This window comes from Apodemus sylvaticus, chromosome 4, assembly GCF_947179515.1.
Source record: "Apodemus sylvaticus chromosome 4, mApoSyl1.1, whole genome shotgun sequence".
Taxonomy (NCBI): domain Eukaryota; kingdom Metazoa; phylum Chordata; class Mammalia; order Rodentia; family Muridae; genus Apodemus; species Apodemus sylvaticus.
The window spans coordinates 41,017,311-41,038,407 of record NC_067475.1 but is presented as its reverse complement, the minus strand read 5'-3'; the positions used below and the strand labels follow the sequence as shown (position 1 = coordinate 41,038,407).

Here is a 21,097-nt window from a genome sequence, read left to right as displayed (position 1 = left end):
CTGAGCAACACGGCTTACACGCTGTCCTATTAGAGGAAAGAACTGCAGGACACGGAGCTACACAAACTTGATCTGCACAAGGCCATCTGCTAAGTTCTTCCATCTACTGCCTGATTTCTTGTTGGGGTTGAACTAGCCTTCCCAGTGCAGTTTGTGATGTTTTGGAAGCACTGCTCTCTAGTCAGCCCTGAGAAAACCATCACCACATTAGAGGCCTTTACTCTCTCTGCCTCAAACGGTGAGCCCTTCATTATTAGAGTAAAACAAGAAAATAATCAGGCGGCAGACAAAAGGTTGGACACTTCTGGCAGCCTGTGGTAGCCTGGAATTGTGAAAACTTGTAGTTTCCCTGTGCCTTAAAGCCTTTCCAGGACACACTGGCTGTAGGGTCTCCTAGCTAGCTGTTAGCATCTGCAACGTATACACATTTGGTGAGAATTTTCTAAGAAAGCAATTCACATTTAAAAAAGTTAACATTAATCCCAGCACTCAGGAGGAAAAGGTAAGTAAATGTCTGTGAGTTCCAGGCCAGCCAGAGAAACACAGTGAGACTCCATCTAAAAACAAAAAATTTTAAAGTTCACTTAATAAGGTAATGTAAAAAGACCATCTGGGTGCTAAAAGCCCTTTCTGAATGTCAGCATTCAGGTTCAAGAATAAAAAGGAGAGGCACAGGTTGTGTAGGTTATCATTTTTTTTTTTTAATCTGAACAGAAAATAAGTGTACAAGTTTGCTAAGGAGACATGGTAAAACTGAATGTGATGCATTTATGGAATCAATACATCAGGGTTATCTTGGTAGCCAGTGATTGAGTTATGAAGAAACAAGACCATCAAACGCGCCTTTCAGAGCCCACTTTATCAAACTGATTTCACGACTATTTATGATCACGTCCACTCTCAGTCCTCCTTTGTGCAAACAAGTTAGTGACTAACGGTTCTGGGGAGCCAGCGCTGATCCCAAGGCAGCTGTACAGGACTCAGAGACAGACAGAGCCTAGGAACTGTGGCTGATACCTCTCAGCACTGTTACAGACTGGGACCACAGCCACGGAGACAGAGCCTAGGAACTGTGGCTGACACCTCTCAGCACTGTTACAGACTGGGACCACAGCCACAGACAGCAGCATGTCACGTGCTCAGTGCAGTACTTCACGGAGTGCCTCTACAGCCATGTGGTGCTCACCATCACACAGCCACGTCTGGTGAGGCTGTCCACCTCTACACAAAATCCAAAATCCTCCTAAATCCTCAGCTTCACGTAGGAGGGTTGTGTCTGAACATCCCAAATACTGGTAAGACTGGCACAGCGTGTAGTAACCACAGGTGTAAGCACGACTGCATACACACTGTTGTACACCACGAAAACCTCCAATACGACTCAGTCCAACAGACTGAGACAGGTACATTTACTGTTTAGCTAAAGAAAACCCAAATGGCTCTCCTGGAGTCCAATGCACCTCAAGGCATGTGTGAGGAATGAGAATAAATGTAGCAGCTACAGAAATCTGCCACTGCGTAATAAATGCTATCCTGTAACGATAGAATCGGTTTCAATAAAACATTGTGATTGGCTTGGCTCCCACTACCATGGGGCACAAGAAATGAAACTCAAGACTACTTTGTTAGAACAGAACAGCCAATGACCCCAGTTTTAAATAGGGTTCTTCATTAAAGAAAGAGACAGAGCCATAAAAGTCAAATTAGCTGACTTCAAATGGTTTACATCCCAGGATGAATCAGGTTACTCTGATTTAAGCCCAATTTAATTCAGGCAGGTTTTTTAACCACAAGAATAAGGACATTCTTAGTACATAATTAATAATTAAACCAACATATACACAATTAGCAATATCCTATACAATATTAAATGTTTTAACATGTTTCAATTATCCTATATCTAGTCAATTTGTTGCTTTGTTTTTTTAAAAAAAACAAGCTTAACTTTATTTTACAATACATGTTGCATTTACAAATGCATTCCATTCATTATCTTGTTCTGAAGCAGATGAAGTTCTTGAGATGGTCTCTATGATCCGAACTCAACCGTATCTTCTGTGATCTTTTTGAATTCATAATTGCCTCTACCATCCATATGCAGGTAGTACTATGGGAGAAAAAGGAAAGTCAGAAACTAAGAACAGGTATGTTTCCCCATTTCGGAAACATACTAAAACAGATTTTTGTATGTTTCTTAGTCAATGCACAGGCATCCTGTTTTATTACACCACAAACACAGCTGCCATTATGCTATTTTTCTCTTATAGTTCTGACCTTTACTGAAAATGGTAACAAAATTTTGCCATCTAATTGTTAAAATTTTCTCCTTTTCTGTCAAACCTGAATGATAACAACCCAGCTCATTTACCCATAGCTATTACACAGCAGTCACTTATAACACTAGAGACCTAACTGCTCTCAAATCTAGGAGAGCTAGAGATTGCTAATATCCACTCTAGCTTTCAAAACTGACAACGATAATCCCAAATAAAGTCCTACTATACACCCTTTTCCTTAAAATGTATGCCTACCCAGGGACAGGACCATGAAATGTAAAATAGTCAACAAAATTCACTTATTTACCTAAGATAAAACTTTCATCATTCCATACAAGGAAAGAAATACAAACCTCGTGGTGTTTCCAGAGGGATTTTCTGTGTGAGACAGTAAAGAGGGTGATGCCAACCTAATTCAAAGAAAGGGTTTATGGTTACATGAGTAATGACAAGCCACAAACACACATACATTCTAAGTTGTTAGATACCACGTTCAGTGGCTACAGTTAAGAGTTAATGATAAAATATATCCCCTACACTTGATTTATTATCAAATAGTAAGATAAGAACAGCAAAAGGTTAAAATCAGGAAGCCAGTGCTTCCAATGTACAGCTTCTTACTGCAGAGTCTCATCTTGGGATGTGTCTTGGGGTTCAGACTTGGGAGTTATTATTCCATTGCTTCTAGAACATTCTAAGGCAGAATTCTGTATGTGTCTGCAGTAATGTGTACAAATACTAACATAAATGAGACAAAAAGTTTAAAAAACCTTCTAAATTTGGATTAGATTTTGCTACCCAATAAGTTTGCTATAGAACATATTACAAATATTTCTGTCCTGATCCAGGGTTTCTAAAACACTTCAGACTTTTAGAGTTTAGGAGAAACATCAGTATAGTTGTTCTGGGTCAGTGGTTCTCAAGTGAAGGGCAAGCTGGCTCCCTCCCTCCCTTCTTTCCCCCTCCCCCACCATGTACGTTCTGGTAATGACTTAAGACTTGCTTTGGTATGCTGAGAACAAAACTGCCATCTAATGGAGAGACACCAGAAGTGCTGCTAACACAGTGCTAAGGCCCAGGACAGTCCACGCCCTTGCCTAGGAGTCACCCAGCCACACAGAGAGGAGGAGAGACACTGCCTTAAGGCTGATCCTCAGTACACACCTCTCACATTTGGGAGAATCCACAAACCTTCACCATGATTTTTAGTTTCATCTTATTTATTTTTTTTCTGAGCACTTTGTTTTTATTGGATATTTTCTTTACATTTCAAATGTTATCCCCTTTCTAGTTCTTCCCCTCTGGAAACCCCTATGCCACCTCCCCTCCCCCATTTATGCTATTTTTAAAAAGGATTTATTTATTTTTATTTTTGTTTTGTGACTGCATATGTTTTATATTTTGTATACATATATGCATATATATTTTGTTTTTAGTCTGCATATATGTAAATCTACCACCTGCACACAGTGCCCTCGGAGGCTAGAAGAGGGTGCGAGATCCTTTAGAACTGGAATTAAAGGTAGTTGTAAGACATCATGTAGATGCTGTTAACTGAACCCAGGTCTTCTTGTAGAACGGCAAGTGCTCTTAACCACTGAGTCATCTCTCTAGACCCTAATTTTATTTTCGTTTCGATAATAATCTTAAAAGATTAGCCTAAGTAAATTATGATAATTTCTATCATGAAATTTTATGACTAAATAATTCTGCTGACACCCAGTGGTATCACGTAAACTGTCACAAGTTTGGCTGCCAATGTGCAGATTAGTTAGGACTTGCATAAGAAGACATGCGCAGTATCAGCTTTTATAATACAGCCGTATTAAAAGCCTACTGAGACTTTATTCTATCCCTGACTTTGTAATTGGATTAGACCTTAATTAGGGTAGGCATAATGTGTATCAAAATTACTTAAGCCAAAATACAAAAGTAAAATTTAAATGGTAAGATGTGAACACCAAATGCTACTTTCCAAAATTAAATCTCATGCTCATGGCTTAGATTAGGCAAAGAAGCACCACCGTTCTCTTTAACATCAACCATTCCGCATTGAGTTTAAGTATTGCTCTATTTCATTTATAAATTTACACTTTTGTAGTTAGAAAAGGTTTAGGGCTTGCAAGACGCCTTAGTGGGTAGACACTTGCCACCAAGGCTGACAATCTGAATCAATTCCTGGACTGGTATGATGAAGAGAACTGACTCCTACAGCTGTCAGCTGGCCTACAAGAGCACCATGCATGCACACATATTCCAAATCAACAGTCTTTAAAGGTTCTAAACTTAAGGATCCAGTCCCTCATTTTCACAAACCAGTACAATGTTAAATTATCATCGAAACTTCAAGTAACTTTTCTTCCCTCAAATGGAATGTATTTTACAGATTTACACATCTTAAAATCAAAAGAGGCAACCACATAGAACTGTCAAGGAAAAGCCTTCAAGTGAAACAGTCTATATGGTCTTATGCATGCAAACACTACAAACATCTCTAATGCCTATAAAACTGAAAACCACATACAAATTACTAAAGAGAAATAAGCCATTAAAGAAATACACTCCATAGTTCAATCAACAGTCTTCCACTGGAGAAGACTGTTGAAGTCCCTCTGACAGCACACTACAGTCACTCAGCCTTTATCACACACCTGAGTCAGGATGACAGTTTGATAATGCACTGTTCTACTTCACAAAGCGCGAGACGCCACATTTCTAACAACTTCTAGGTACGGCTAATGCTGCTGATCCGTGGCATCCTCCAAATGGCAGGAATTGTGTGGTGTGTGGTGTGTGGTGTGTGTGTGTGTGTGTGTATGTGTGTGCGTGTGCCTGTACATGCAAGTGTGTGTGTATGTATGACATGACTTATTTATTGCAAACTTCCCAAATATAAACTGTTAAAATACTTCTGTAACTCATTTATTCACACAGAATAATAGAATATACTACTATTTCTCAAATCTAACAAGAGTACATCAGGGCTAGTGAACAAGAATTTAAATAATGGGAGCACAGCCTGCCTCCTATTTATCAACTAAAAGAAACTTGTTTTAGATAATACTATCCGGGTAAAATAAACCAGATAAATTAAAAACTAACAAACAAAGGGACAGGGAAATGACTCAGTGGGTAGAGCACTTGCTGTCCCAGCATGAGTACTGGATTTTGGCTGGTGGGCACGTGGGCCGCCTGGAAGCCTCAGGTTTACAGTGCAGACACAGGGCAAACCAGCTGGCTGAACTGCTCAGTCAACAGACTGCACCTGCAGTGAGAACCCTGCCTTGGCAAAGCAAGACTCACTCTGTCCTCCACATGCATCCTACGCATGCACACCACACACACACACACACACACACACACACACACACACACACACACACATATGCAAGCACATACAAGCACAACAGGCACATATGCCACAGACATATGCCCACATAAAATATGAATTTGAAAAGATTTAAGTTACCATATGGTTACTATTGATTCTTCTTAATTAAAAAATGATATGCAGGTAAAGTTAATGGGACAAAAAAGAAATATCAGGGGATTTTTGTTTTTTGGTTTATTTTGGTTAACTGAGTGTAAGGATGTAAAAGAGAACAGATTTAAATACTGTATCAAAACTAAAAAATTGCTAAAGAGAGTTAAATTTAGAATGCATGGATAATTCCTTGTATTCTGTTCATATCTATAAAGTTGCATATTTTTTTAACTTTTAAAAAAGATTTATTTATTTATGAGTACACTATAGCTGTCAGACACACCAGAAGAGGGTATCAGATCCCATTACAGATGTTTGTGAGTCATCATGTGGTTGCTGGGAATTGAACTCAGGACCTCTGAAAGAGAAGTCAGTGCTCTTAACAACTGAGCCATGTCTCCAGACCTTATAAAGTTGTATTTACAATGTACCGATAACTCCTTGCACTCTGTTGTATACATTAGTTACCAGTTTAAAGACAATGCAAGGTATTCCGTTCTGGTAGCAATCTTGTTTAGAATTCCCTTCTGGTGCAGGCTGGCAGTGGACCGGCAGAGACCCTCCAGCACCGCCCCGTGCATGCCGCTCACCTTCCGACAGTGACTGTAGATGTAGTCCTCCACATCCACACTAACTGCACTTGTGCATTCATCCAAGATGGCAAACTGCGGTTTATGATAAAACAATCTTGCCATCTAAAGCATAAAATAATAATGTATTAATTATACATTGTAATAATGTATTAAAAATGAAATAATTTGTATAAGTAGAGGGTGGCCTAAAGATAAAAGTAATAAAAAAGGATAAACTTACTTCAGTAAATATGCTTTTTGGAGTCTTCCAGAGCTAAATATAAAAGTTATTCCTAACTAAAAAGCATCACCCCAGAGATAGAAATAATATAAATAAAATGACTTCTTTTTACTGTCATCTTAAACAAAAAGAGAAATATATGTGTGAGAAATATGTATTGCTAAGACAAAACAAACACTGGTGCGAGATGAAACTGAGTCTTAAGACTTAAGTTCAACAGACAAACTAGTTTTGTGCTTTAGCCAAACCTTAGAACTCAGACTGAGGTGGCTCAGATGCAGACCCCCGACTGCTGCTGTAGTAACGGCATCTGTGGGTGGTCCACCAAGCACCACTAGTGCGCCTGCCAGGCCTGGTCGGGCAGAAGTGGGCTGTTTCTGAAAGCTGCTGGTCTTAGACGTGAACTCAGGAGTGCTGATGCTTACACGTGTTTCATTAGCAGGAATGCAGAATATTTTCCCTCACTTATATTCCAAATGTATTCTATTTTCTGGAAATGTTCTGTCATTGTCCCCAATGGAGACCTTCATGTTGCAAAACCAACAGGCATGTTCCTAATCCTAACAACTTATCTTCTGAGAAACACTCTCCTCAAGGCACTCACTCCGTGAGAGCAGGGCACTGGGTCTTCCCCTCACTGCTTTCTCCATCCTCTGTGGAACTTTCCCACTTGGCCGTTCAGTGTGAGTATGTGGGGTTCCTCAGAACTAAATCCCCAGATCCCCTTCTCTCGCAGAGCTGGGAGCGGAATCTCTGACCCTGTTCCTACCCTCCCTCATCGTCTCTCTTTCCGTCTCTGCCATGCCTCATCTCGGAGAACACTCACTTTCCGCCTGCGTGACAGGCCGTCCTCCCTCGCTGCTTTTCACTAGTCTCCGTGGAACCAGGGAGCATCTACTACCTATGTAACTCAACCCCACTTGACTTGAATTCTCCACAGCATCCCCTTTCTCAGCCCCAAGTGCTATCCCTTCCTCCCGCCACGCTCTCATCTCAGCATCCAGCCGGCACTGCCTCTCCCACTAGGAGCAAGATGCCCTGGGCCTCAGAGGCTCTGGCATGTCTCTCCTCCTGTCTCTTCTTTCCTTCTCTTTGTGCTGTTGTGTTGTTTGTTTCTGTTTAATAGGGGCTCTCACTGTGATAGCCCAGGCTGACCTAAACCCATGGCAATCCTCTGACTCCAGAATGCTTGGACCATGGCTATGCTATCACAGCAGGCTTATTGTTTTAAGTCCCAATATCTGACTCTGGTCCAGACATCTTTCAAGTGTCTGCTTACATCACTTGGCAAAGTTGAACTCATCTTTCCTTGGTTGGTTGCTTTAGCTGTAAGATTCACTAAAGCAGAAACCATGATTAAACTGCTACAATATACCTGACACTTAACAGGGCTGCTCTATTCAAGTATGTAGCAATTAGATAACTAAGTGAACTAAGGTTTACACCTCTGTGCATGAGTAAGAGGAGGCCTCAGACATGATCACAAGCGGTGCACTGACGGCATTTCACAAGTGCCTCTCTGCTCCATGAAATGATTCTCACCGTGTATGTGTGTGTGTATGTCTCTGTCTGTCTGTCTGTCTTGTCTGTCAGTCTCCATCTCCTCAAAATAAGTTAGTTGTAAAGCATTCCTTTATGGTTTCTACTTCAGGCTCTTACCTTGAGTTCCTGCCCTGACTTCACTAGATGAACTGTAACATAAAAACTAAAACAGACTTTCTCCTTCAAATTGGTCTTGGTCATGGTGTTCATCACTGAAACTGGCACCAGACAGTAGCAGGGTCCTGCCACATGGCCCTGACCACGTTGTTGTTTGGGCAGACAGTGGAAGCATTAAGAACTTGAAATTGGGCTGTTCTGTGGGAGCTTAGAGAGTAACAAACAGGGAGAGGACAGCAGGAGAATAAATGCTGCCTTTTTTCAAAATAACCCTGGTATTTTATTCAGCTGTCAGGGACAGCAGCCAGAATGAGAGGAAAGAGCAATTTAGGGCAAGTTCCTGAAGATGCTGTACGGATGGATGCTCCTCACAGAGCCGCAGTCTAGAAAGCAACGCCACAGTTGTGCGTGTAACACACCTACAGCTTCCCCTTTCACAAAACAGCAGCATTACTAACACATTTTCAAAATTTCAAATTTATATGAAGTTAAACATTTTCTAGCACTTTTATTATAATTTAAACTAACACTATAATATTTGCTGAGTATAAGACAAAGCCCTGTGTCTGATTAGTCAAATTCTGGACTCTGACAGTTACTTTAAGCAAGCATTGGTCCCCGTTTCAGAGACACTGACCGCCATTCTTTGTTTCTCTCCTCCGCTGAGTACATCCATCCAGTCCTGAACACTGTCCCAGCCGCCTTCTCGCTCAAGGATGTGGCCCAACTGCACATTGTCCAAGTACTCCTTCAGCACCTTTACGCACAGACAAAAGACCACAAAGTGTATTAGAAGCTAAGGTCCTGTTCTGGTTCACCATATTCCTTTAGACCAGCTCAGTATCTCCATAGCCAAGCACTTGGACAGCTAGGCGCTCTTCAGGAGAGAAATGGAACTGTCAGTCAGGCCCTAGCCATAGTACCCTTGAAATGTCTAGGAGCTTAATGACAGTACAATATCATACAACCAAAGGACGGGGGCCGCTGAGAATACAGCACTGTCACAGTGGTTGAAACAAGCCACGAGTAATGAGCAGAGCAGCTGTCTTTTTCCACCTCCTGGAGAGTTCCAGCAGTGGCTTAAGACCTTACAGGTTAGGCCACACTATACGACGGTTAAAATGACAAAGGGCGTGAAGCAGGGCGTGCTTGGTGCACACAGGATGGAAACAGCCCTTACTTGGTCAGAGATGCCCTTCTTCTTCTGATCTTCCTTTCCATCTGGATAGATTACCTGGTCTCTCAGTGTTCCCAGGGTCATATAGGGTCGCTAGCAGGGACAAAGCGAGAGTCATTAAACGTATGTTCTAAAATATTAAACAAAAAGATCTTAAAGGTTACAAAACAATTCAAACAAAAGTCTTACCTGAGGAACATAAAATAACTTTCCTCTCTCAGGTTTAGTGAGACGTCCTCCAAAAAGAGGCCACAGCTGTAATAGCAAAGGAAGAACATAGAAGCCTGTGAAATTCATAACCTAACAGTATTACAGACAGACAGCGGCTTTGGAAACCAGCTAAAAGCAAAGGAAGAGCACAGGAGACTGGAATTCATAGCCTAACAGTATTTCAGACGGACAGCGGCTTTGGAAACCAGCTTGTACGTACTTCACCAAGAACCCGGAAGAGGGAGCTCTTCCCACAGCCGTTTGGACCACAAATGAGAACGTTGGCCCCAGATCGAACCTGAAAGACAAATATTCTTTGAATTAACTAAATTAAATGAATATGTACATATGATATTTCCTTAGAGTCAAAGAGGTCTTTGCTAAGTCTGAGCTTCTAATTTTACTTGTAAATGTGTTGAGCACAACTATAAAGTGTATGATAACTTTCAATTTTTACTGAGTTTCCTTTTTTCCCTTAAAGACTATTACTTAGACTATTTAATATAGTCTTAATCAGAATACAAAAATTGAAAGCTTGAAAAATCTGAGGATTCTTGAAAATAATAATTGTGCATATTCACATCTATTAACATACTATCTATACTGTAGAGCAGATTCTTTTACTTAAAAGTCTATATTTACTTAACAATTTGTCACAAATATTCTTCCAGGTCAGTGTATTTGGGTCCCCCTTGCCCATTCTTTTAACGCCTGCAGTACATACTTCGAATGTACTTTGTATGTACTACACACTATACTATATGAATAGTATGAATATACCATAATTTATCTAAATATTCCCCAATGATTAGATAGATACATCATCTTTTATTCTCATCTTTTAAATGACACTGTGTATAACTTGTGTCAGCGAAAATATTCACAGTAACAAAGTAAATTAAACTGTATACTACAGACTAAGCACTGTGGCGAAAACTAAGAGTAGGATAAAGAAACAGGAGGTCACACAAAATATATAAATAAAATGTAAAGCAGAGGAGGGTAAGAGAGACTTTGATTTAGATTGTTTTATTTAATGAGATTAAAGTTTAATTTGCATATTTAAATGTGCAACATTCGTGGATATTCTAATTAAATGTATCTTATGATTTTATTTGGAAAGAATTAAGATGATTTTTTTATTTGTGTGCATGCTTGAATAAGCATAAGTGCACTGTGTGTGTGTGTGTGTGTGTGTGTGTGTGTGTGAGCCTGCAGAGACCAGAGACAGATGTCAGATCTGACAACTGGAGTCATGGACACTTAGCCACCACATGAATGCTGGGAACAAAAGCTGGCTTCCTGTGCCTTCTGCTAACTGCTGAGCCATGTCACCAGCAGAACAGACTTGATGTAGTAGTAATCACTGAGACTTTAAGCCAGTCCATTTTAAGAAAAATGAAATTTCTAGATGGTTCAAAGAAATAGTTTCAAATGTGATTATATAGATTTATATAAAATTAATTCAAGTATTCAATTTTTCAATTCATATTCTGAAGATGATTTAAACTCATTTGAACATCTTAAAACTTACTTCAAAACTAAGGTCTTGGATCAAGGTATCTCCATTTGGTGTTGCTAAAGGAACATGATCAAACCTAAAAAGTACATTAGCAAAAAGAGGGAAATTAAAACATGTAAGGAACTTAAATAATTCAATACTCCAAATAGAAATAACCCAACACAGCAAAAACCCATTCAGACACTTCATAAAAGAATATATTCAGGGGACAAAATGCAATCGAAAAGGTTCTCAAGATCTCTAAGCAGTGCAGAAACGCACATGAAAACTGCAGTGAGCATCACCTCGTTAAGGATGGCAGTTATAAAGACTAGAGTGTGTGCCGTGTGCTGGCAGGCAGCAGAGCAGAGGGACCCTCAGCCCCTGGTGCAAGAATGGACTGAGCAGCAATGACTGGGAAACACCAGGAGGCCCTCACTTAACCGCTCTAAGTCTGCTGCTTCAGACAGGCACTCCTAATTCCACGTGGCTCTCGAAGGAAATAAAGTAATTGCCTTAGGGCAGTAGCGCGCTCTCCCTCCCTGCCTAGCCAGCTGCGAATTCCCTTAATGTCTCTCAGCTGGATTTGTGTTAAGTACTCACTCACACAAAGGAGCAATATTCAGCCTTAAAACAAAACAAGCCCCCTGAGTCTGGAGTACGGCAGAGGCTCTGTGGCAGGAGCACTTGCTGCTCTGCCCACATTTGGTGTCCAGCAACAGCATCAGGTGACTCAGAGCCATCTGTGACTCCAGCCGCGGGGATTCAATGCCCTCTTCTGTCTCCACACGCACCCCCACACACCGTGCACATACATATAAGCAGGGACACGCACAAGCACACAAGTAAATATGCACTTTAAACTCCTCAAACCACAAACGTGTTTTTAAAAGAACTTAATTGGTTATCTTCTTATGATAGAGAGCATTATGGTAAGAAAAATGAGAGAGAAAAAAGAAACATAGTTCATATATTACTTATATGTAGAATGCAGTAGTAGCTGCTAGGGCCTCGGAAAAGGAAATGAAGGTGGTGTCTGTCATTCAAGGACCATGAAGGAAGATGAGTGAGTTCTAGGAGTCTAACCAGCAGCCCAGGAACAACAGTTAAAAATACGCTTTACACACAGGAAATAACAGACATACACTGCACACATTCAGGTGTAGAAATAAAAGATATAATAATTAGCTGAAATAGGGACATTATTTAACAATATTTAATATGTAATATGTAATTATTTAACAATATGTAATATGTAGGTAATATCAAAACATCAAATTATATATATATATGTGTGTGTGTGTGTGTATACACACACACACACACACACACACACACACACACACACATTAATCATAAACTTAACTTTTAAGTCAACAGCAGACCAACGCTGTGTAATGTTTTTAGGGTCACCTTTAAATCACACATGTAACCACAAGTGAATAGCGACTGCCATGCAGGACAGCACATGTGCAGAGCACAGCGCAGCCTTCCCTGTACCTACTTTATAATGTTGTCTGCATTGATGATTTCTCCAGCACCAGGGATCAAGGGACTGGCTTGTGCTCCTTCAATACCTTAATAGAAAATAATTAGTAAGATATCATATACTAGGAAAAGCTTACAACCGAGACTGCAAACATGATGTTTATATTTACCCTTCTCTTGTTGTGACACCATTGTACGTTCATATTTTCCATGATTTAAATCCTTTAGTACTTGCATTAATTCTGTAATCCGGGCCGTAAAACTAAAATTTAATAGAAAGCATAATCAAAAGTCTAGGTTATTACATCTTCTATATAAACTGAAATATCTAAATTTGTAGCTTAGCCTAAAGACATAACTTAAAGGAAGTGTCATCATCATAAAGTATTAACAACACACATGTCCTACTTTGCTTCTATAAAGACAAGGGACAGGAAAACAAGGAAGAAGTTCCCAGGACCCTCCTCCCAACCACACCCCACTCAGAGGCAGACAATGGTCACCAACACTCTTGCTAGGACACCCTGCAGACCGGAAGGCTGGGTTCCGAGCTGCTGCAGTGAATGCTGTCACATAAAAGACTGGCCTTTCTATCAGAGAGAAGGATGCACAGATACATACTGCTTCTCGACAAAGGGGGAAACTGAGGACATCCAGCTCTCATATTCTGAAGAGGGGAAATGATGAAGATTTTGTAATATTTGATGAAAACCACCAGACAACAGAAATAGTTCCGTGATAAAAAGTTGGGGAGTCTAAGAAGGTCAGAGAGAAGGTTTTCTTATCAGAGAAGTAAAAGGGTGTTTATTTGTTTGCTGTTTGCTATTAAAAACGAGCAGAAACCTCCCAGAGGAAACCTTGGGAGGTGATCGGTGCATTTATACTTGGTGTTACAGCATCACAGAACACTTGTCCCTATAGTCATGAATTTTGCATGCATTAAGTATGATGTTTTAACATACCAATCACGCCTTAATAAAATGCTTTTTGGGGGAGTAGGTGAAAGAGTAAAAAAAGAACCCAGATACCAGCATAAATCTTTAGGGGGTAAAAATCTATAGTTGAGAACAAAAATATTCAAATGTAAAACTTCTACTCCCTAACTTAAATTTCTGTAAAAAAAAAAGAAGGCTGCCAAATGTCATTATTTCCCCACCGTATCCAAGGCCAGTGTCCGTGACAGACACTGCTCACAAGGCTGCCCTCAGGAAGGAGGCATGAGAAGGTCACTGAGAAAAGTCTTCCTTAATTTTCTCTCAGAGCCAGCTTCCTAGAGTACGAAGGGTCAGTGCCTCCCGGAATTTTAATCTCACCTGGGTACCAGCTCATAAGAGCAATAGATGTTTAAAAATTATTCTATTTAGTTGCATATTAGTACAAATCTTACCCAGCCAATCTAGTCATTTCACGCCCAGCCAAAACTATACGACCCAAAGCTTGAGACATTCTCAAAAGCATTCTTCCACTTTGGTAGTAATCCTTAAAGACAAATGAGTATTAGAAGTCGCTCACATTTCTGAAGCAGAACAAAGCCCTAGTTCTGACTTTCCCTCCGTCATGCAGGTACTTACCTCCAGCAGCTCTGAATGCGAGCTGTGAAGATGGCGAGGGTGCGCCAGGTCGAGGAACGGACGACTGACGACCAGGTACCCGACTACTGTGGCAACATCTGGAACCAAATAGGCAAGATTTAAAGTGCTGTTAGTTTACTTTTCCCACAAATCATATTGCACCATCTCTTTTAAAGCACACTTACATTTGGCAATGATGCTATCAATGAAACCCATGGAAAACCGGAAGAAAATGAAATTATGTAGGTGTTCCACCTGACAGGAAACAAAACAAAGCATGGGTTTTTCTTGACAAATAAAAAACTAATTTTCCAAAAGGATAAAGCATAATTAATTTACAAACATATATTGAATGGCTATGAGTCCTGACCCTGTTATACACCACACAGTGAGTACAATGCTCAACAGGGCTCAGGTGCCAAACACACTGCATCGAACCATGTTTATTTAACATTGCTTCCATTACACACAATGTAATAATTACACACAACAGCACAATGCTGTTTCCAATACCGCCAAGACACCTACATACACAAACTCTCAATCACCAAAGCATAAGGGAAGGATGGAAGCCATTCCGATTACCCTTGTCAGAGAAGGGAACATCGTATCAGTTGTGAGTATTTGGCTGAAAAGTGCTTTAAAGGCTACTGGAAGATGGGGGCTTTAGACTCTAAAACTCTAGTCATGTTAGTTGGCAAAAGTATCATTTCTGAAATAGCCTAAGACAACTTTTTAGTATTCTTAAAATATGTATTCAACATGACAAACTCCTGCTAAAATCCTAGCTCCCTGGAGGCAAGATCTCACCCAGGATCTTTCGCTTGCCATCTAATTCTTGTTAGCACTTAAGTCACCTACCTGCTGAGGAATAACTTCTGAATGAGTGTAACGATCTGAACTCAAAGTAGCAGCAAATATAGAAAAACGGCTTTTAGAAAACATAACTTTAACATGTATTCATACATATGTGAAGGCATAGAATAACCATGTGACCATCAAGTGCTTATCTTACCAGTTTTCGGAAGACTGAGTGGATTGTCTGCTTTTCTCGTTTATTCCCATTGTAAAAGGCAATTTCTTCACTATTAAAGAAAATAATTTAGCAATTAATGTCAATGTTGTGTCAGGCTGACATGTAACTGAAGCGCAGTGTCAGTGAGTGAACTTCTGTGTGTGAGTGAGCACCTTCTGGCGGGGCGACGGCTCAAGGTAAAGTTCAAGCCTGCCAAGACCTGAGTACACTCACTGAGCCTGCTGACCTGCGTGCACTCACTGAGCCTGCACTCCAGGGGAAGGAAAGAACTAACTCCATGAATCTGTCCTCAATAATAAAAGACATAGACAATAATAAAAGGACATCTTGTCACTGAGAGAATGTCTGGCACAGGCCAAGCCAGGGAGTGCAATCCAGTTCCTAGCTGAGCTATAGGAACACAAGAGCACACAACTGACCAGATCAAACTGGACTACAACCCGCCTGTACACACCCTGGCTCTTAAAGATGCAGTGAGCAAATGCGCACACACGGTACATAAGGCAGAAGAGGAAGATACCTTATAGAGGACGATCAGACTGAGACAGACATACAGACCAGGAGTTAAAATACAGACCTAAACCAGACAAAGAGGGGGAAATAACAGAAAACTACAAGTAGTGAAGCACTGCCACACAGCCTCTGACAGCGCTGCCCGCCATGCCACCAGGAGGTCTGTGTGCACCAAGGCTGTTCTCATCCTTGCCACAGTAGTCCTCATAGCGACTCCCCACAAAGGCAGGAATGGGCCTACATGGTCCACAGAGACCATCAGTGGGGAACACAGTACCACACAGATGAAGAAAGCTCACGTGTAAGTTAGGTAAATTCTTCACATTCACATAACAAGCATAGTTCCGAATCTGAAGTCATCGCTCCTGTCTAACCTGAAGTCTATAGTCTCTCTGCCCTGTAAATAAGATGGAACTGCCCAAGCAGAGTACTTATGAGTTACAGACGGCTATGGGCTGTCACGTGGTGACTAGGAATTGAATCCAGATGCTCTGCAAATGTCATCAGAGCGCTCGACTGCAGGGCCACCTTTCTAGCCTCCACAATGTACTTCTTATAGCACCAGAAAGTAAGTATCTACCCAGAATCCTAAACACCCAGCAGACACATTAAGGGCCTATGTGGGAGCTTGTGAGAGGGCAGCACTGGAATGCAGGCCCGACAAACATAGTTCCATCCCAGAACTCCACAAGGTGGCAGGAGAGAACTGAAGTCTCCACATGGGCACCGTTGTGCATGTGTGCACAACATATAATCAAAGTGCATACGTAAAACCTCAGTACTCAGTACACTGAGGCAGGAGAATTAAGTTCAAAGTCAGCCTGGGTTACACAGTAAGACAAACAAAGAGTAAGACCCAGGAAAGAATAAGATGATGGAAAAAGAAAAGAGGAAAGGGGCAGGGTCTCTTAAAGAAATAGCAAGAAGCAGTTTCTTCTTTTGTTCTGGTGGTGAGGCTTGCAGCTGTTTGTGCCGATCTGTTCTGTGATCCCAAGAGTTAAGCAGAGGAAAGCATGGTTACAGCAGGGCAGAGAGAAGAGCAGCAGGAGCCACAGCCGCAGCCCTGCCGTGCCCACCCGCGCTGTGCTAAGGGTCCTCACAGCACACAGCCAACACCTCTACTATGGGAACATGCTTGTTTCTAGTAAAAGCACCACAAACACCTTTTTACTATAAACCCACGATCCTGCCTCCCAGAGCATGAAATTCTACATACACAATCAATATAAGGAAGGAAAGAGGAAACTATTAATAGAATTACCTCCTAAGTAACTCTGTGGCTTCCTATAGAGTAGCCTACACAGTATTACATTAAACACTAGGACCCTCAAAATTGATTTAAAGTTGGCAGATAAGCCCCAGAAAATTTACAGAGCACCTTAGCTCCTAGTGAAAACCTGAGCCAGAAGCATATATAGAGTTAATCATCATAACTCATTATCCAACTACAAGAAAAGAAGCTACAAATAACTTGCTAAAATCACATAGTTTATAATTAATAGGTAGAAACAGAAACTAAAATGGATGGTTTCAATGGCTACATTTTTTAGTTCCTATTTTAGATCTCAAAACTGTCCAGAATGCAGTTCCGGCCTGCATTCACAGGATCCTGAGGCTCGATGCCCAGCACTCCTCCCCTTAATACACACTATCTGGAAAATATCAGAATTACTGAACAGTGCAAAACAGTCACAACTTTAAAATGTCTGTGGGTAAGTTAAGGCAGAAGTTTCATTGACTACGTATAAAATTTGAATACTATCCTAACTAAATTTTAAAATAAAATTCACAGAAAATCAGTCAATAAAAAACATGAAGAGGTAAATCAAGGAAACTATGCAGCTAATAAAGAGTACTTGAAACACACAGGGTTTCTACTTTATAAAATTAATATTCTTCATAATGCTTTTTTTTGCTTTCCTTTTTTTTATTCAATATATTCTTTATTTACATTTCAAATGATTTCCCCTTTCCTGGATCCCTCTCCCAGAAAGTCCCATAAGCCCTCTTCCCTCCCCCTGTTCCCCAATCCACCCCGTCCCACTTCCCTGTCCTGGTATTCCCCTACACTGCTGCATGGAGACTTTCCAGGACCAGGGGCCTCTCCTTCCTTCTTCTTGTGCATCATTTGATATACTTATTTTCAAAACAAGTAAAAATCCGCACTATTTAGTAGCTATATTGTTAGACTCTCGAGTCAATATAAATGACATAAATATCCACAAAAATAAAATTTCATTATGTTCTAAAATGCTTCTCCTTACCTATTAGTGATAAGCCGTGAATTAACGTATCTGTATTCTCCTTCGTACTTCTGCTCCATAATTGTCATCTTACCGATGGGTCTTCTGAGTCGAGTTAGGAACAGCCCAGAAACAAGCAAGTAGGCCATCATGCTTGCGGGGCCCTGTGGTCAGAGAAGGAGAAGATGCAGAGTGCTCAAGGACATATACGGTAAGAAGATCCACGCGTGGGTCTGTAAGTAACCAGCCCACAGAAGCTGAGCTTGGCTTAGTCTTTTTTTCTTCTTTCCTGGGAAATCACATGCTAATCTCTACACGTCTTCTACTGACATCCCCCAACTCCCACAGCTCTGTCCTCAACAACTGATCACCCAAACCTCTCATGGACTTACCTTCCGTCACCTACGGCTCTTCTGCTGGAACCCAACTTCTTGTTCTCAACAGTTCTCAGAGCTATTTTACATTCTGAATGTCAGCAGTCCTCTAGGGTCCTTCCTTAGCTCGTCTCATCCTAAACTTACACTTCCGGTTCCATTATTTTGGGTACAGTGTTTCACTGCCAAGTTTGTACTATGCATCCTCACCCCAACATCTACAGGTGTCTCAAGGGCAATCCTTAAACAAGCTATCAGCCCTTCCCTATGCTTTTGTCTTTTCTACGTTATAACTCTGTAAACGACCCCATAGCCACTGTCCATCTTAAGAAGCTTCAATGAGTCCCCAAACACCCTTCATTTCTACATACCTCTCATATTCTGCTCTAATCAAAACTGTTTTCCTGAACATGCCATTCAATGGGGCTGTTCTTACATCTGACAAGTTTAACATCTAATGGACATCTAAGAATCTCCTCAAAACAGTTCAGTCAGCTTCAGTTCTTCCGGGCACTAAATACTTCCTTGAAACATCCACTAGTGGACATTTCAGCTTCCTTATAACTGCCAGAATAACTACTGCTTTAAACACACTGAAATTTCCCTTCTTCTCCTTTTATGGCTAGAACAATGTATAGGAATATATGTGCCATATTTTTCAAAATTATATTAGACTGATTCAACACATTTCAGTAACTATAGCAAACGAGCTGCAGGTACTAACTGTATGTTTAAAATGTCAATGCAGAATTATACATATAAATATGAAAAATACCAGGCATATAAATTACAGGATAAAGTCTAGAAACATTTGGTCTGTTCCCTCTTATGGTGCGGTCAGGTGCAAAATAATTATATCTGATCACAGGGTAGTAAAGAGAAAAACAAGAAATTCCAACAAAAGGAAAGCAAAAAAAAACCCAACAACAACAAAACACTAGGAAATTAATCAACTACAAAATGAATAAAAAGACAGACAGACAGACACACACACACACAAGATCAACACACTGTTACATGGTTTGCCTTAAATACTTAAGAGTAACATTAAAATTATTCAAGTTAAATGTCAATGAGTCTTAAAAAATTTTCTTGTCACCACACACATCAGAGAAAAGAAAATAAGGCTCATGGGCTAGCCAACAATCTATCACTATAAAATACTTCTGAAACTAGTATCTCATTCTGAGTATATTGCTGATATTATTTTAATTTTTTATTAAAATTAATTGTTGCCAAATCTCTCATTAGCATTACTTTGCAACAATAAGCACATGTATGTTCAATATATAAAATGCATGTTTAAATACTTCTGGTAATTATTGCCTGAAAAAAATTGTTTTTTTTTCCCCAAGGGTGGTTTGGACGTCTACATGATGCCCCCAGAGTGATAGCTAACATTTTCTTTGCTGTTCATTACTGAACCAATAAAGTTTGTGATGTGGGCTCCCCTCCCACTGAAAAGATATATCTAATTTAAAAAGCCAAACTAGAATACTTATTTTAAAGCCTCCAGCATAGTGCTATTTCATAATCAGATCATATTAGGAATAATATGAAGATGTTTCCAGGATTAAAAGAAATTCTTAGACCTTCACATTTATCAAAACACAGTATTGTAGATTTTAAAATGTGGAACAGGAGTAGCAAAATGGCCCAGTGGGTAAAGACAATTTTTGCCAAGGTTGAGTTCAATCCTTAGGATCCTACATGGTGAAAGAATATAAAACTCCTACAAGTTGTCTTATAACATTCACATACGCACAAGTATATGTGTCTGTGCGCACGCATGCAAACATGCAAATACAGACAAAAGAATAAAAATGGACTCACCTGAGCTCCAATTGCACTTGTTAACTTGAAAATGTATAAAACTATGTCTAAAAATGGCTGTAAAATAAACATTAGAATAAACAGAATTAGATCTAAGAACTAGCTTGCCTAGACTGACAACTAATACAAGATGTTAAACATAAAATGCAATTCATTACTTACTACATAATATGTAGGACTGTCACCATGTATAATAATTAGACCATAACAGTGCTTAGATCAATGAATATACAAAAATAAATAAAGTTCTAAAGAACCTTGACATGGAGATATCCCAAATGATATCTGGCCGACTGACCACCAGTGTGGGAGATGCCTCTTCATCACCAAGACAGCTCTTTCAGGATAATTACTAACACAGTAATATAGATATATATGCTAAACAAAATTACTTGAGTTATAATTCCAAATCTGTTTCACGTTTTTCTGGTATTGATACATCTGTAAAATGTCTTCCCAACAATTACATACATGAAATAATCAAGTGGGTCTATGAAGCCTATTTGTTGATAAATACTTGTTTTTATACATTTAAGTACTGCTGCTCACCAAGAACAATTCAACCAGGGTTTCAAAAGCAGTGTGCACTTTAGCCTTTTTCAAGGAACCCAAATTGTGTTTATAAACACATGAGTACTCATACAAATGTCTGACTTTATGAACTGGCTCATTCCAAGATGATCATTTCCCTTTCTGTTTCATATTATTAAGAAACAAAATACTTTAAGATTTTTCCAGGCAGTGGTGGCACATACCTTTAATCCCAGCATTCAGGAGGCAGAGGCAAGCTGATCTCTGAGTTTGAGGCCAGCCTGGTCTATACAGTCAGTTCAGAGACAGCCTAAGAGAAACCCTGTATTAAAAAAAAACAAAAACCAACCAACCAGACAAACAAATAAAATTTAATTCAAGTATATAT

The 21,097-nt window shown here is 40.0% G+C and overlaps 1 protein-coding gene across 3 annotated transcripts in view; it reads right to left on the bottom strand.

Annotated features, from left to right (window-relative positions):
* Positions 1 to 670: 670 nt before the first annotated feature.
* Positions 671 to 21,097, bottom strand: part of Abcd3 (ATP binding cassette subfamily D member 3) — a 53,594-nt gene continuing 33,167 nt past the window's right edge. For 2 of the 3 annotated variants that reach the window (XM_052179324.1, XM_052179325.1), the window contains exons 8-23: positions 20,179 to 20,235; positions 17,993 to 18,135; positions 15,195 to 15,264; positions 14,365 to 14,434; positions 14,180 to 14,277; positions 13,996 to 14,087; positions 12,779 to 12,870; positions 12,625 to 12,697; positions 11,154 to 11,217; positions 9,840 to 9,917; positions 9,599 to 9,664; positions 9,413 to 9,502; positions 8,870 to 8,989; positions 6,351 to 6,455; positions 2,630 to 2,686; positions 671 to 2,107 (exon numbers count right to left, since the gene is read on the bottom strand). In XM_052179324.1, the coding sequence (XP_052035284.1) occupies positions 2,030 to 2,107; positions 2,630 to 2,686; positions 6,351 to 6,455; positions 8,870 to 8,989; positions 9,413 to 9,502; positions 9,599 to 9,664; positions 9,840 to 9,917; positions 11,154 to 11,217; positions 12,625 to 12,697; positions 12,779 to 12,870; positions 13,996 to 14,087; positions 14,180 to 14,277; positions 14,365 to 14,434; positions 15,195 to 15,264; positions 17,993 to 18,135; positions 20,179 to 20,235 (1,353 nt within the window). In that variant the 3' untranslated portion in view covers positions 671 to 2,029. The remainder of the gene's footprint in view (positions 2,108 to 2,629; positions 2,687 to 6,350; positions 6,456 to 8,869; positions 8,990 to 9,412; positions 9,503 to 9,598; positions 9,665 to 9,839; positions 9,918 to 11,153; positions 11,218 to 12,624; positions 12,698 to 12,778; positions 12,871 to 13,995; positions 14,088 to 14,179; positions 14,278 to 14,364; positions 14,435 to 15,194; positions 15,265 to 17,992; positions 18,136 to 20,178; positions 20,236 to 21,097) is intronic. The other variant, XR_007977419.1, reaches the window with a different exon arrangement.